This window comes from Ursus arctos, unplaced genomic scaffold, assembly GCF_023065955.2.
Source record: "Ursus arctos isolate Adak ecotype North America unplaced genomic scaffold, UrsArc2.0 scaffold_27, whole genome shotgun sequence".
NCBI classification, from domain to species: Eukaryota; Metazoa; Chordata; class Mammalia; order Carnivora; family Ursidae; genus Ursus; species Ursus arctos.
Window position 1 is genome coordinate 8,524,870 of NW_026622952.1, and position 16,942 is coordinate 8,541,811.

General features: G+C 39.2%; 1 protein-coding gene across 1 annotated transcript in view; it reads right to left on the reverse strand.

Moving 5' to 3' along the window:
• KCNU1 (potassium calcium-activated channel subfamily U member 1) overlaps positions 1-16,942 on the reverse strand; it is a 149,704-nt gene that overhangs the window by 115,790 nt on the left and 16,972 nt on the right. Inside the window, 5 exon segments of the mRNA XM_057303372.1 lie at positions 507-582; positions 1,959-2,034; positions 3,002-3,113; positions 4,523-4,613; positions 5,717-5,778. Of these exon segments, the coding sequence (XP_057159355.1) occupies positions 507-582; positions 1,959-2,034; positions 3,002-3,113; positions 4,523-4,613; positions 5,717-5,778 (417 nt within the window).

Consider the following 16,942-nt stretch of genomic DNA (forward strand, 5'->3'; position numbering starts at 1 on the left):
ACTCACCAGTTCCTCTCCCACAACTCTCCAGCTTCATCAGTGTGAAAATCTCTCTCTGCCTGCATTTCTTTGACTTTTTATTCTTTTGTAAAATGCTGAGACCTCTATGATGACATAGCAAAAAGATTCACCTATTGCTTATTATTTTGAAGGGTAAGCTTGTTAGATCCTTTCCTGAGAGCAAGTTTTGAAAGTTGAAAGAAGGAACATAATAGATACCTTGAGTGCAGGAAAAATGTATTTGTGAAAAATACGGGGGTGCAGAAGACCCACAAAGGGGAAGTAAAATGATAAACCTCACACAGTGAGACAGGAGTTCAGAAGGTTTGCCTGCATTTTTTTTTTTTACTTTATAATAATTTTTTATTATGTTATGTTAGTCACCATACAGTACATCCCTAGTTTTTGATGTAATGTTCCATGATTCATTACTTGCATATAACACTTTTAAAAGAAAAGACGTTCATGCTGACCAGCAAGATTAGAGAGTTCGATGAGATGCTTACCAGGTGAATGAATCCTGCAGCTGTGAACCACGTACTGAGCACTATTGATAACAGTTTGGAAAACTTCACTGCATTGCTAGAGGAAGAAAGACAAGAAACTGTTGGGTTCCGACAGGTTCCAGAAAAACACAATACCCCGTCCTCTAAAATCTGGCTACTCTTCTGTGACAGAAGCAAGAGTACACTTAGCTGGGAGCATTATTAGAAACGCAGGATCCCAGAGCCCACCCCTGATTATGGATCTGCATTCTCTGCTTGATGCATATACACATCAGAGTCTGAGATGCCCAGACACTTGTTCAAGAACTTTACACGTTGCTGTGACATCCACTAGCCTGACAGTATATTGCCTTTAAAATAGATGTGTATCATCATAAAATAAATTTGATAGATTTTTACATTGTCTAAAGTAACGGTACAAAATGCAGCATCCTAGGAATCCCGAGAATGGGTTTGCAAAGTGGAATTCTGAGCAGATCACAGGAATGTCTTACATTGCTAAACTCCTACCAGGATCTTTGAGTGAAGGGGATCAGACAAGCTCCTATTTCCTAAGTAAAGCTCTAGAGTTTAGCTGAAATCTCAATGGTTTTCAAGTAGGGCCACCTGTTACACAAGAGTTCCGATTGCTCCATAACGCAGGAACACTTAGCAGTAAAATTCACCTGGCCTATAAAATTTGATGCTTCTAGGGAGAACATAGAGACATGGAGATTTTCAGTGGGTAACATTAAACCAAACTGCTTAAAACCTTATTTTTTTTATTTTTTAAAGATTTTATTTATTTATTTGACAGAGAGGCAGCCAGCGAGAGAGGGAACACAAGCAGGGGGAGTGGGAGAGGAAGAAGCAGGCTCCCAGTGGACGAGCCCGATGTGGGACTCGATCCCGGAACGCCGGGATCACGCCCTGAGCCGAAGGCAGACGCTTAACAACTGCGCGACCCAGGCGCCCCAAAACTGCTTAAAACTTTAGAACTATGGCTGCTCAAGGTAGTTTGGATTTTTTTTTTTTTTTTTTTTGAGACATTTAGGCGGCTCTATTTTTGTAAGCAATTTCTGGGTACCGCATGCTCAGAGAAATTGGTCTTATATTCCTAGACAGAAGAGATGTGATTCACATCTGTGAATCAGGGCTGTGAAGCCCCTGAAATATTTTTATTTAAAAATTTTTTTTTGAGAGGAGAGGTAGAATTAGAGTCTAAATGGACTTGCAGACTGTAGCTCTGCAACACAAAGAAGAAACAGACTCTTTCAAGTGATGGCAAACTTCTCCGCCAGCACATGATAATACAATGGGAGTGAGTGAGTGGATAGTATTTTGGGAGCTAAGGCATTTCATGGGATTTGCACCGAAATTCTGATGGGAAATGAGCTGAAGGTTCGGTTTACATTTTAATTTCCTAATCCAAACCAGCAAGTAAGCAGGACTTAAGTCAGGGCTAGCATTTACCTGGTTCTGATGGCTTGGAGAATTTGCAGGATTTGAGGGAGTTCTAGTAGGCGCAAAGCTCGTAAGAACCGTAAACCTACAAAGCAAGCAAAAGGAGAAATCTGCCAAAAGGAGAGGGTCACTTCAGGGAGTACTCTGTGTTATAACACAATTGGGACTATTTATACTCTTCCTCTCCTGGAGATGCTCAAATACACCACACCACAGGTTGAAGAGCACGACCTCTAGTTCAAATCCTGACCCTGACACTAAACAGCTGGTGTAATCTAAAGCAGCTCCCTTAACTTCCCTAGTTCCTCACCTGCAAAATGGGAATTATAAGTACCTACTTCGTAGGGCTGTTGAGCTAATAATAGAAAGCATGCGGAGGCATGGCTCACGGAGAATCAACACTACTCAACATTTTACTCTATTGAACTCCTCTTTAGAACAGGCAGTCAGTTATTTACAAACCACTTAAACTCCTGACTACAGAATCTTTACGATCTGCTCCTCAGTTTTCTCATGATGTTTTGCTCTACGTAGTTTGAGACTTGGGACGGCAAGGAATATTCGATAGGTAATAGATGATAATAAAAAATTCCATAAAAACTGATAAAAGCCACATAATGCTCACGCACTGTCCATACACCCACATCACAGACAAGATAATTAATTAAATAAATCTCTAACATGTCATAGCCTGTCCAGATAGATGATCTAGAGCTTTTAAAGACCCAGGGAGACTTTTCATCTCTTCCAGCCCATGTGGGATTCCAGCATAAAGGTGCTGCAGGGGGATGGGATGTTTGGGCCTCGCCTCTCAGGCTGTGGATGAGCCAGTCCGTAAACAATAACAACCACGGTCACCCACTCTGCATCATGTACTGAGGCTAAAAAAAAAAATAAGTTCTGAAAATATATTACAAAACCATATAATCATGACCAGAAATTTTTAAAATGGCATTTAGGCTTTAAAGGAAAATGAAGGATACTTAGGAGTGAAAGTGGAGGATTTTTTTTTTTTTAATAGAGATTGCTCCCGATTCCCACAACACACTTACCTAGCCAATTACTCTTCAAATAATAAGAAATAAAGGTTGGTGGAATGGTAAAGATGTCTACAATGGAATTCATCTCCACCCAGAACTTGATCTTGTCATCAGCTGCCACAAACTATGAAATAGAAACACAAGACTCCAAATTCTGTTACCCTCGACAATTTAAAAATGAACATAAGAGTGGCTTCATTCAGCTACGTTTTGCTCATGCACCAAAGCTTTGATCTCATTCTATTATAAACATACATACATATACATACACATACGTATACTTAGATAGCTACATACATAAATATATATTAGTATAGATATACAGATACATATATATTTATTACATATAAGGACAGTAACTGTAGTGGGTGTTCAATAAATGTACGTGAACCCATTTTACTCACCAGGTCTTAATTCTCACACTTCAGAATAAACACTTTGACCTTCCTGCTGCTCCTGGAACTTTCCGATATATATAATTGCATAGATAAAGCCTCCTATTTGTGAGTCTCCTATTTGTGACCAGTGAAGATTTAGGATGGCCTTCAGTGGAAAAAGTACAACTATCTAGAAGCTTGGCTGGCCAGGCCCTGTATCTGAGCTTCCCTATTTAGATTAAGAAAGTAAGCATTTCCGGGGCGTCTGGGTGGCGCAGTCGTTAAGCATCTGCCTTCGGCTCAGGGAGTGATCCCGGTGCTCTGGGATCGAGGCCCACATCAGGCTCCTCCGCTAGGACCCTGCTTCTTCCTCTCCCACTCCCCCTGCTTGTGTTCCCTCTCTCACTGGCTGTCTCTCTCTGTCAAATAAATAAACAAAATCTTTAAAAAAAAAAGAAAGTAAGCATTTCCAAGGGAGATTACTATAAAAAGATGCTGATGATCAGTGTGGTCTAAGTTTTGAAGGAAGATCATATACACACACAGACATTATAAATGTATATATACACATATACATACATATATACACATGTATGTACACATATACACACACACATATACATATACACACATACAGTCTCCCATAAACAAGGGATGGATAAATATAATGAAATCTAGATTTAGGATGGATCGTCAATAAATACCTGTGGAATGGGAGAACTATTTAATAAATAAGTATAACAAAAATGAAACAAAGATATACAAGTATTTTGTACAGTTTTATGTCACATATGCCATCATTGGCATCAGTGGAACCAATGACATTTTCAGAGGCTATTACTCAGGTTTGCTAGCTTGTGGTTATTAGTAAAGCTTTCTCAGTGGTGGGTGGGAAGCCAATAAGAGTAGTGTGACAGGGTGATGACATTTTAAAAAGAATCACTTTCATGTGCATTGGGATTTTTGGCCTAGATACGGTTTCAAGAGCAAGAGAAAGTTTTCATGCCTCTTTATACGTTGGACAATTTAGGGCACAGACCCTCTAGTTTTAGAGCCTGAACACATAGGCAGATTGTACAACTAAGGCACATACAGACCTCTTTGGGTTGCACCTGTTGTGTTCATCTGTTTACTCCCACTTTCCATAGATACTTACTCTCAACCCAAAATAGAAACTAAAGAACATATTGAAAGTCAAATCAATAGGGATGGTTTTGTCTTCATACGAAGAACAGCTTCCAACAGGGCTGGAAAAGAAACAGGAGCAAGGTATGAAATGTACATTTTAAAAGCTCTGACTATACAAGATCAAATGAAGAGAAAGAGTAGTCAATGTTCTATTTACTCTCATGAGTGGTTAATCCAAGACAATTAAATTCACATCATAAGGAGTTACTTTTCTCTTGGAAGGAGAGGTATGCACAAACAAAACCACGGACTGCGCATGGAGCTGAACCTAACAGGACAGTTACCTGTTCTTCCTTTCATAGAGCTTATGGCTTCCATTTCTGCCTTACCAATGAGGACTCAGAGGCATAGCGATTATGTAGCTCTTCTTGATTTGCAAAACCATCTACCCAGCCAGGACATTTGGCTTCCGTACCCCTCTGATACAGAGCTACTCTAAGTCAAACGGATTGATCTGAACCCAAATGTAAGCGTGATTTCCTAAAAGATCAGTAAGGAGTTCACAAAACAAAGGGTGCTAGTTTCCCTAGGCTTTCTAAAATTGCCTGACTTCAGTAGCCCTGTAATCCCAACTTTACTTCAGCTGGAAATCCAATGTAATTCCCAGCTGATCGGTGTGATTAGATTGGGTTGTGTCCAAAAAACCATTCTAACTTGGGCACAGAAGAAGAGAATGGCTTTAGAGAAGAGCAGACAATAACGTGCTCCTTTATCCTAGGTGAGGTCTAGCATTTTCCTTTCTCAAAACCATCCAAAGTCGTTTGAAACCTATGAGAAACCCTGAAACAACTACAGAACTTCTGTTTCAACACTTAGGGACTCCAAAGTCATAGAACACCCTCCTAAGTGGAGACCCAGGGACCAAGGATGGAGACCACAGCTGGAGGCTTCCAGTCTCAGAGATTCTAGAATAGACCTGTGTACAGAATCCCAGCCACTACCAATGCACGATGATAGGATACCAGGGAAACTCATGCATTTTTTTCTGGAATTGGGTGTAGTACTTCTTGGGGCGGAGGGCGGGGGGAACACTTATCCTTTTTTATGAGCTTGTGTGTGTGTATGTCTAAAAACATGGTAAGCATTACTCCTGACAGAAAATTCCAAATTAGTTGGCAATCTACTGACAGAGAGGACAAGGGTGACTGGGGATTTTACTCACTCAGAAGAGTTGATGAAATAGATTATAAGAGACCCAATGCTTAGTACAAATACAAGGATCACCTGGAAAGAAAAAAAAAAAAGGAGGACCAATGTACAAATCATTTTATTAACATATAGATGAATAAACAAACCCAACACAATTGTGTTTTTTCTTTTAACCTTGCCTGTATATATGTAGCCATTTTTCATACATTCATTTACATTAGCATTCATTCATTGAAGAAAAATTGGTTGGAACTTTACTGGGTATTCAGTAAATGACATGCACCCACTCATTTTACTTATATAATTTTAATTCCCACATACTTTAGAATGAACAGCTTGTCCCTCCTACTGCTCAAAAGGCTTCTGATCTCAAGAAGTCCTATCATTTATTCATTCCTTCACTCATCAAACATTTATGAAGTGCTTAATATGTGTTACATACTTTGTTACATGCTGGAAATGAGTGTTATTGGATATTGGCTTTGGACTTGAATTGCCTGTGATACTGGAGAAGAAACAATCCCAACAAGCCCATTTAAAGGATGGTCAGGATTTTGACGGGAGGGAATGTGCTATTAAGTGCGGAAAAGAAAATGAGTGCATTAAACACAGCAATGTGCTTGGTTTGTCAAAGAAGCAGAGCTGGCGGAATGTAATCAGAAATTAACCCCTTCAAAACCCTCAAGGCATTTGGATGAAACCTTCTGTAGCCCCCATGACTTTTGAGGTCAACTTAAGGTAACCAAACATTCTTCCGGTCATTCCTAGTTTCTGAGCCATTTGTTTTTTTATGTTCAGTCCAGTGTAGTATTGGTAATGCTAATAATAAAACTGCATTTTATTTATAATTAAAGCTTTACTCCCTTTTCACCTCAGGTGTTCCTTGGGCAGGTTACCTATACTGGGGAAAAGGGTTGGTTTCCTCTCTATTAACCCTTTCTGAGTTTTTATTTCTAGTTGCCCACTGACTCTGGCCTCTCCAGAATTGTAGTTCAGTGTCACAGAGTGAACAGAAGAGGGAGGTCAGAAGAGGAAATGCTGGACTTGACTGCTGTTGGATCACTAGGCTCTCACCCTGCGGCTCTGGGAATGGGAGGTGTTTAATGCTTCCTTGTATGGACTGTTGCATTGTTTTTGGAAATACCAATTCAATTCATATTCAAATTCAACAAGCATTTTTTTAGTACCTATCATGAGTCAAATATTATTCTGGTGATTGGGATATATCAGTGAACAACATATATGAAGATCCCTGCCTTTATGGATATTACAGTCAAGACAATAAATAAAGACAACTAATATGTAACTTGCATGATATGTTAGCAGTTACATTCTAGGAAAAAAGTTAAGCAAAGTAAAGGGGATCAGAAATGCAAAGGGGGCAGGGAGAAGGGTTGCAGTGGGGATAATTCTTTTTTTTTTTTTTTTAAAGATTTTATTTATTTATTTGACAGAGATAGAGACAGCCAGCGAGAGAGGGAACACAAGCAGGGGGAGTGGGAGGAAGAAGCAGGCTCATAGCAGAGGAGCCCGATGTGGGGCTCGATCCCATAACGCCGGGATCACGCCCCGAGCCGAAGGCAGACGCTCAACCGCTGTGCCACCCAGACGCCCTGCAGTGGGGATAATTCTTAATCACTAAGGGTCCCATTTGCAGTTCCCTTGAATTGGGTGGAAACATGTGCTCAAACTGGTTGCTCACAACTTTTCTCAGTACACCTCACATGCCTTTATTCTACCGGGACCCGTACCCCTCCAGATGCCTACTTGAGCTGGTAAGAGAAGACTCTCACATGTGACCCTAATCTGGCCCCTGGAAAAACTCAAGTATTCTTTGCCTCAACAAATAGCAGAAGGATAGATTATTCTCAGTATGAAAACTTCTGCATAGAACAGCTAGCTCAATGGCCCCTTATCACAAATGAGCCAGATGTCAGTCCTCTATGTCCCCAGCGTTCCAAGAGATGCAAACTGAAAATTATGAGTGGTACCTCTTAAGCCTCTTTCCTTAGGCTTGACATGAGACAAAAGCACTCCCACACCTCTGGCACAACAGAAGTTTTTCTAAAAAATCCTCTTCTATTTCCAACTTCGCTTAATTTTTTTAACATTTTTATTTAAGTTCCTTAATCCCCATCATCTATTTCGTCCATCCTCCCCACCCACCTCCCTCTGGTAACCATTAGTTTGTTCTTTATAGTTAAGAGTCTGTTTCTTGGTTTGCCTCCTCTTTTTTTCCCCCTTTGCTTGCTTGTTTTGTTTATTAAATTCCACATATGAGTGAAATCATATGGTATTTGTCTTTCTCTGACTCATTTATTTCACTTAGCATAATACCCTCTAGTTCCATCCATGTCACTGAAAATGGCGAGATTTCATTCTTTTTTACGGCTGAGTAAATATACACTACATGTATACTACATCTTCTTTATCCATTCATCACTTGATGGACACTGGGACTGTTTTCATAATTAGGCTATTGCAGATAATGCTGCTAAAACAATGGGGTGCATGTATCCCTTTGAATTAGGTTTTTTTTGTTTGTTTGTTTGTTTTTGTTTTGGTAAATACCTAGTAGTGCAACTGCTGGATCATCGGGTAGTTCTATTTTTAACTTTTTGATGAACCTCTACACTGTTTTCTAGAGTGGCTGTACCAGTTTGCGTTCCCACCAACAGTGCAAGAGGGTTCCCCTTTCTCCACATCCTTGCCAGCACCTGTTGTTTGTTGTGTTGTTGATTTTAGCCATTCTGACAGTTGTGAGGTGATATTTCATTGTTGTTTTGATTTGTATTTCCCTGATGATCAGTGATGTTGAGCATCTTTTCCTGGGTCTGTTGGCCATCTGTATGTCCTCTGCCCATTTTTTTTTTTTTTTTAAGATTTTATTTATTTATTCGACAGAGAGAGAGACAGCCAGCGAGAGGGAACACAAGCAGGGGGAGTGGGAGAGGAAGAAGCAGGCTCATAGCGGAGGAGCCTGATGTGGGGCTCGATCCCATAACGCCGGGATCACGCCCTGAGCCGAAGGCAGACGCTTAACCACTGTGCCACCCAGGCGCCCCCCCTCTGCCCATTTTTTAACTGGATTATTCGTTTTTCAGGTGTTGAGTTTCATAAGTTCTTTAAATCACTCACTATGATCAAGTGGGATTTATTCCTTGGTTATAAGGGTGGTTCATTATTCGAAATCAATCAACATGATACACCATATTAATAAAAGAAAGAATAAGAATCATATGATTATTTCAATAGATGCAAAAAAAGCATCTGACAAAGTAAAATATCCATTCGTGATAAAAACCCCCAACAAAGGTTTAGAGGGAACATACCTCAACATAAGAAAGGTCACATATTAAAAACCCACAGCTAATATCATCCTCAAGGGGGAAAAAACTGAGCACTTTTCCTCTATGGTCAGGAACAAGGCAGGGATGTCCACTCTCATCACTGTAATTTAACATAGTACTGAAAGTCCTAGCCTCAGCAATCAGACAAAAAAAAAGAAAGAAAGAAAGAAAGAAAGAAAGAAAGAAAGAAAGAAAGAAAGAAAGAAAGAAAAAGAAATAAAAGGCATCCAAATCATCAAGGAAGTAAAACTTTCACTATTTGCAGATGACATGATACTCTCTATAAAAAACCCAAAAGATGCCACCCAAAAACTCCTAGAACTGATAAACGAATTCAGTAAAGTCACAGGATAAAAACCAGTGCACAGAAATCTGTTGCATTTCTATACACCAATAATGAAGAAGCAGAAAGAGAAATTAAGGAATCAATCCCATTTAAAATTTCACCAAGAACAATAAGATATCTAGGAATAAACCTAAGCAAAGAGGTAAAAAACCTGTACTCCGAAAACTATAAAATACTGATAAAAGAAATTGATGACGACACAAAGAAATGGAAAAACATTCCATGTCCATGGATTGGAAGAACAAATATTGTTAAAATGTCTATACCACCAAAGCAATCTACACATTTAATGCAATCCCTACTGACACACCAACAGCATTCTTCACAGAAATAGAATATAATAAACAATCCTAAAATTTGTATGGAACCACAAAAGACTCCAAACAGCCAAAGCAAACTTGAAAAAGAAAAGCAAAGCTGGAGGCATCACAATTCTGGACTTCAAGTTTTATCACAAAGCTGTAGTAATCAAAAAGTATGGTACTGGCACAAAAACAGATACACGGATGAATGGAACAGGATAGAAAACCAAGAAATGAAGCCACAAGTATATATTAAATTAATCTTCAACAAAGCAGGAAAGAATAGCCAATGAAAAAAAAGATAGTCTCTTCAACAAACAATGTTGAGAAAACTCGACAGCAATATGCAAAAGAATGAAACTGGACCCCATTCTTACATCATACACAAAAATAAATTCAAAATAGATTCAAGACCTAAATGTGAAACTTGAAACCATAAAAATCCTAAGGAGAACACAGGCAGTAACCTTTTTAACATGGGCCATAGCAACTTCTTTCTAGATAGGACTCTGGAGGAAAGGTAAACAAAAGCAAAAATAAACTGCTGAGAATTCAATAAAATAAAATATTTCTGCACAGCTAAGGAACCGATCAACAAAACTAAAAGACAACCTGTGGAATGGGGGAAATATTTGCAAATTATATATCTGATAAAAGGTTATTTTCCAAAACATACAAAGAAACAACTTGCCCTAATTTACTAACTGGGTAAGAAGCTAAGAGCTTCAACTGGTTTTCTTCCAACTGCTTTGTAAGTGGCAATGTTGCAGCTTAATACCTGACAATTACTGGCATCTATTTCTTTGGGGTCTCAGCTTTCACTATAAGTTCCACTTAAATATCTACATTAAGTGTCAACAGAGATATTACTAAGTTTGTGGGTCTAACTGCAGTTAGAAACGTATTTTGCAGCTCAGGACAGATGTTGGGAGTGGATATGTGGAGATTATATACATATAATTAATAGTTGCCATGAAATCTTTTTCTGTTCTTTACACATGATTTTTTTTTTCTCTCTTACTAAGTGATTCTTCAAGTATAAATCATACATTGACAGGCTTCCAGGAAGATGATGGCAGGCTATATGTTTACAATTCTCCAAACCACAGATATTACCCCCCCGCGCCGAAAAAGAGAAAATTTTAGTTTCATTGAAACTAAGAACACCACCGATCTCATGCCACAAACGAAAAGAATATTATCCAGAAATAATATATAACAAACAGAAAAATGTATACCCAACCAAAAGCAGGCACCAGGAGCTAGCAGCTTATGAACACTGTTCAGTGAGTCAAGCAAATATAGGAGGAATTCCAAGAGGACATGTAAATTTCTCTTGGGTTGGAGAGGCAAAATCTGGAAGCAATGGCTGTTTGGGGGTGGGGGCGGGGGGGGTAGAAAGCCCCCCACTTGAGCCCATAGACTGAAGATGAAGCCACAAAGCCAGAGGGGCCTGGGGGAGACTGCCACCATACAATTGCTGATGGGGGACCTCTTGGCTAGCCGCAGCAACACTACTTTTCCCAGAAGCACCTGGGAAAGCAGTCAGAGAGAAATAAACTGAAAAATGTGAGACCCAGGGGCGCCTGGGTGGCTCAGTCCTTAAGCTTCTGCCTTCGGCTCAGGGCGTGATCCCGGCGTTCTGGGATGGAGCCCCGCATCGGGCTCCTCCGCTGGGAGCCTGCTTCTTCCTCTCCCACTCCCCCTGCCTGTGTTCGCTCTCTCGCTGGCTGTCTCTCTGTCAAATAAATAAATAAAAATCTTAAAAAAAAAAAAAAGAAAAAGAAAAATGTGAGACCTGGTCCAGACAAAGCCTTGTTTGTGGAGTTACTGGCCATAGTATTATCCCCTGTGTTTGTCTGTGTGGAAAAACACACAGTAAATTGGGACGGATTTCCACAATGGGGCCCATTTAGTTGGTGGATAGTTATGCGCGTATCTGTGGAACACAAACAGCCGCCGACACAATAAACGAGGGACACTGAATACTCTAATATTAGCGAACAACAGAAAATGCCATTTACATGGGAAGTATACGAAAATGGGAGGCTCAAGCAGAGAAAAGAGATAAAATGACCTCCGATGAAAGCATTAACATAGAACGTGTAATTAAACTTTGTCAAATTACAATTAGTGTTCCTAGTGAGATTCTAAAAATCTGTTTAACAGCACTGGAGGACTGGAAAGGTAAAAGGAGATGGGGATAATATAGAGACAGTAAATGAAAGAAGCTGCACCCTGAAAGTCTGGCTGGGAGGGAGACTAATGAAAAAACATCAGGATTATCAACATTAGCATCTTAAAAGAGGTGCCCTTGGGAGTTGAGTTTCAGACCTTGGAGGAGGGGTCCTAGGTGACCTGACTGATGGTGGGACCTCTGAGATGTTGTGAGCCTGTTCTGGCAGTGTTGGAAAAACTGGGACGCATGTAATTGCTAGGCCTGGCCTCATCTCACAAAGCAGAGGGGAGAGGGTGGATTTGGAACTGGGAGACATGAGCTTCATATCTAACAGACAGCCTTAAGTGCTAGAAGATATTGGAACAACTGCATTTACAGAGATTTTAGGAAAAAGGATGGAAAGCCAAAAATTCTCTACCCCAAAAAACTGTTTTTCACCAGTGAGATCAAGGAAAAAAAATGTTTTTGGGCATTCAAGGTATGAAAGTATACCCGTCACAACTTCCCTTGCAAATGGATATGGGAAGTCTCAAGAAAAAGAAAACATTCAGAAACAGAAAGCATATGTGTAAGAAAAACTGGTGCCTAATGAAACTGATAAAATTAATTTTTGACTCTAAAGCAAATATGAAGAAAAAACTCTTATACCACATATATAATGCTAAAAACAAACAAAAAAAACCACAATAGCAATCTGGAACTGAATGTTCAGGTTCTTTCAACAATTTCTGGAAGGAAGGAGGGGTAGTAATGGCGAAAAAACGTGCCAAAGATCTCACGCAAGAGGAGGATATAGACATAAAACATGCCGAGATACACAGAGGAAATACAGAATGGGAAATTTGTTCAGAACTTGATTTACCTCGTATGTCTATGATATCCTATTAAAAATGGAATTACACAAGTCAAAATGTGTAAGAAAATAAATAAAAGTAATAAAAATTAACAAACAAATAAAAATATCAGCCAGTGGTCAATGCTTAGTATACCCTGAATGGTTTACATGTATTATCATATAATTCTCCCTACAATACTCTGAAGGAGGTTATTCATATTGTATGAATGAAATCCAATTTAGAAAAATTAATTTGCCCAAGATGACACAGTAGGAAGTGTAGGAGCCAGTGTTTGACTCTGTGTCTCTCAAAAAAACAGTCACCATGTAATTCTGGTCTCTCCAGTAAGATAAGGAACTAAGGCTGTGACAGAGCTCTTAGCTGCCTAATACCCATTTTCCTTTTCTTTGCTAACTTATCTCCCATTTGTTTTTTCAGGCCACTTATATTTAGATAGTCTATTATGCAGCAAACTCAATCTCTAAGTATTATGAGGACCAATGAAACAAATCATCATAAAGGAGAATAATCAAATTTCCCTGGTAAATTAACAAATAAAATGTATTCTTAAATCAATAAGAGAACAGAAATCCAGCTCCATCATATTTATAGGAGACACATTTAACAGGAAATTAGGCAAAAAGATTGACAGGTAACTGGGCAAAGATATCCCAATCAAGTATGAATAAAATGAAAGCAAAGTTACATGCTAATGTTGTACTCAAAACTATTCAACCAAAAAAAAAAAAAAAAACCCACTAACTGTGACAATAATATTTCATATAGATAAAAGGCACAATCAAGCAGTAAGATTTAATAGGTAACTTTATGCAGTGATTGATATTATATAAAATATATAATTTAAAATGCGTTGGAAATGCAAGATAGTTGATAAAACTACAAAATTATAAATGAAAACTTTTGACATGTCCCTTTCAATCAATCAGCAAATAATTAAGGATATGGAAAATACATATAACAATTAATAGTGCTTATATATCAAACATAATACATATTCTTTCAAAAGTCAATGGAGCAATAAAAATTGAACATGCACTAGGCGATAATAAATCTCATATAAACTTCATAAAAATAATAAACTTCATAAACCAGAAGTCATAAAGGTAGTGATATTCTTGGACTATAAATTTTACCAAAGTAGAAAAGACAGCCACTCTATACCAGGAAACAAAAGCGTATGGCACAGATCATGAATCAAACAAGAAATCAAAATTAAAATTTCAAACAACAAGACGAATTACGTACTCATAAAAATAATAATAATACTTGCTAAAGTCTATGCGATATGGCCAAGGAAGTACTCGGAGGAAAAATATTTGTAAAACAAATTCCGCTCATGCTGGAAAGATTACTCGGCCACAGAGCACGGGCCGCGGGAACAGCTGCGCAAGGGCTGCGCAAGCGCAGTGGGCCCCGGGGCTAGGCGTGCGCAGTGCTGTCCTGCGGCTTCCAGGTTAAGCCACGCGAGGCCCCGTTGCTGTGGTCCCGAATACAGGGATCCCCAGATTGATAAGGAGTGTTACCGCAGACCTTTAGCAAGCTGAGGAGGAAGTATGAGGACAGCTCAGGAAGACTCAGATCATCAGACTGGCCCAGCAGCGAAAGTAAATTGTGTTTGGAGACCCAGTGACCAGTAAATTGACGAATAGGAGGAAACAAAATACTGGCCAGAACCCTCACGACGGAGACATGGGAAGCTCTGCAAAGGGAGCCGATTGAGCAGCGGTGCGCTGCTTTTGCAGAGGGACAGCCAACCATCGACCATAACTCGTGGACCGCCTTCCACCAGGCCCTAGAAATCCCAGAGCCTGTGGGGGGGCTGGTATCCATCCTCAGGAGTAGCCGTTTCTGCCGGGCCCCTGCGCCGCAAGCTGACCGGTGTGGCCTCTTCCTGACCTGGCATGCTGGGAGAAGCAGCCCCAGCGGAGAATGGGGCCTGAGAAGCCATCGCACAAGCTGCTAGTGGCTTTCCACAACCACGCCAGGTGATGAAGGGGAAACATGAACCCAAGATGGTGGAGGCCGCCGCCCCCTGGCCTGCCGCGGCTCCTTTAGAGGGAGGGTAGAGGCTCCAGAAGCAGCCCAGGGCCCTCTGCTGTGAGAAACAATGTGAGCAGCTGCCACGTTGAAAAAGAGCCTGTGGGTCAAGGATGTTCCTTTAAGGGCAGGCTTCACAAGGTGGAGCAGTATCTTTAATGCTTATTAAGACATTGAGGTTGAACTTGCTCTCCCTGCCTCCTCTTCTTTCCAAGGGGAAACATGGCGGTTTGGGGATTTCTCCCAATAAACTCAGGGTCCATCCAGTCAGCTCTTTCCCAGGTTTCGGGTAGACTTTTGGATGATAGGAAAAGAAGCAGGCTTGGTATCAGAAAAGGTTTATTTAAAAAATCTCCCTTGAACTAGTGGGGTAGCATGTTATGTAGTATCATCATTCATTAAAACTGACTTGGGGGGATGAAATTAAAATAATTGGGAAAAAACGGGGTATTGAAATTAAGGACAAGAAAGATATTAATTATACATATGTGTATATCATTGAAACTAATGAAATATAGAAATCTCCAGCAAGACTAAATGAAATCAAACGAGAGGGGCATGGCCCATCACAAGAGAGGAATGGTGTGAATTAGGTATAGAGAGAAAAGAAAAGTGTTCTTTCTAACCAAAGTTAGAGTTCAGTCTGTAGAGCAGTCAAGGAGACCTTCAAAATTGCATTCCTTCTAGTGGCTCCTTTTCCTTGGAAAGTGACCTCTGGTTTCAAAAAACAAATCTTTTCGTTTAAAACTAAGGAGGCTATATTATTTATTGTGCAAATACGTAATCTTCTAGGAATGAAAGTAACTCTTTTAACAGACCAGGACAACTGGCAAACCCTGACCTTATGATCATCATGCTTATAATGTATATTATCGTGTTGATTCAGTAATTACTGCTTAACCTGTGTGTGTGAAACACCTGGGAAAGCATATTTGTAGTATCAAGATAGGTGCAAGAAACTGAAAGATCTAAATTTTCTGACACCAGTCTCTTAAATTTTTAATTCTTCTAGATTGAATTATTAAATTGTTAATGCACATTTGTTAAAACAACTATACTACAAATTCTGATAATCATTTTCAAACACAGGTAGTAAAACTGTATAGGAAATTTATCCAAATGAGGTAGATTTTTTTCCAATTAATTCTTTAAGGATATTACTTGTTGCTAGAATGAGATAGGCTTGAGCATCAATTTTAATCACTTTTTTTGTTTATAGAGGCAAGCACTAAGTATTGTTTATAAAAATATTAATAGTTATATATGTATTATATGCTAGGCATACATGTATATTTACTTAACTGGTAACTCATGTAATAATTATGTTAATTCATTCTCATATTAGCTCATTTAGTCGTTGAAATAAATGACAAATAGTATTTTTCATTCCCATTTTATAATTTTTGTGTTTTATTTCTCTGTGCGTCGGATTCCTCATAATCAAAAAGAGGTCATGATAATACCTCTGTTTTGTAAAATGGATTTTAAAAGAGTGATGGGAGTGGAGAACTGGTGCGAGAAGTCCTCAAGTAAATCCATTTTAGGAAATAGCACCCGTGAAACTTGGAGAACTGATATAGAACAAAGCTGGCCCTTCGGAAATCTTTTGGAGCACCCCTACCCCACTTTTCCAGAATATATTCCAATTTGAAGACACAAGAGATCAGTTAACTAACCTGAATTCAGATCTAATTTTGCCTTCACTGGCTGCATTAGCCATTCACTTAACTAGTCTCCACAAAAAAACGGCCGCAAGAAATAACAAATTTTATTATTTCAAAATTTGAATTTTATAGATACAACTTACGGGGAAGAAGAGTTGTCTTAAGTCACCTAAACACCCAAAGAAAATATATCTGAGAATGTTGCTGAGGATCTTGAGGTTTGAAGGAAGAAGCGTGTAGCAGTGGATGGAGATAAGGGTAAGAAAGAAATGAATTTTTTACTGTGTCCTTTTTGATATTTTTTGAATATTGTGCCATGTGCATGAAAAGACAATGCAACCATGCACAAATAAACAGTGTGAATATTGTCTAGTGTCTCCTGCCAGTTTTTTCTTTATACATATGATAAAGATGTCTGAGGCATGGTCTCATACAAAATAAGTCCCTGATGCTTGATGGTATATTAAATATAAAATATGAAGTAATGGAAGAAAATGGAAAATA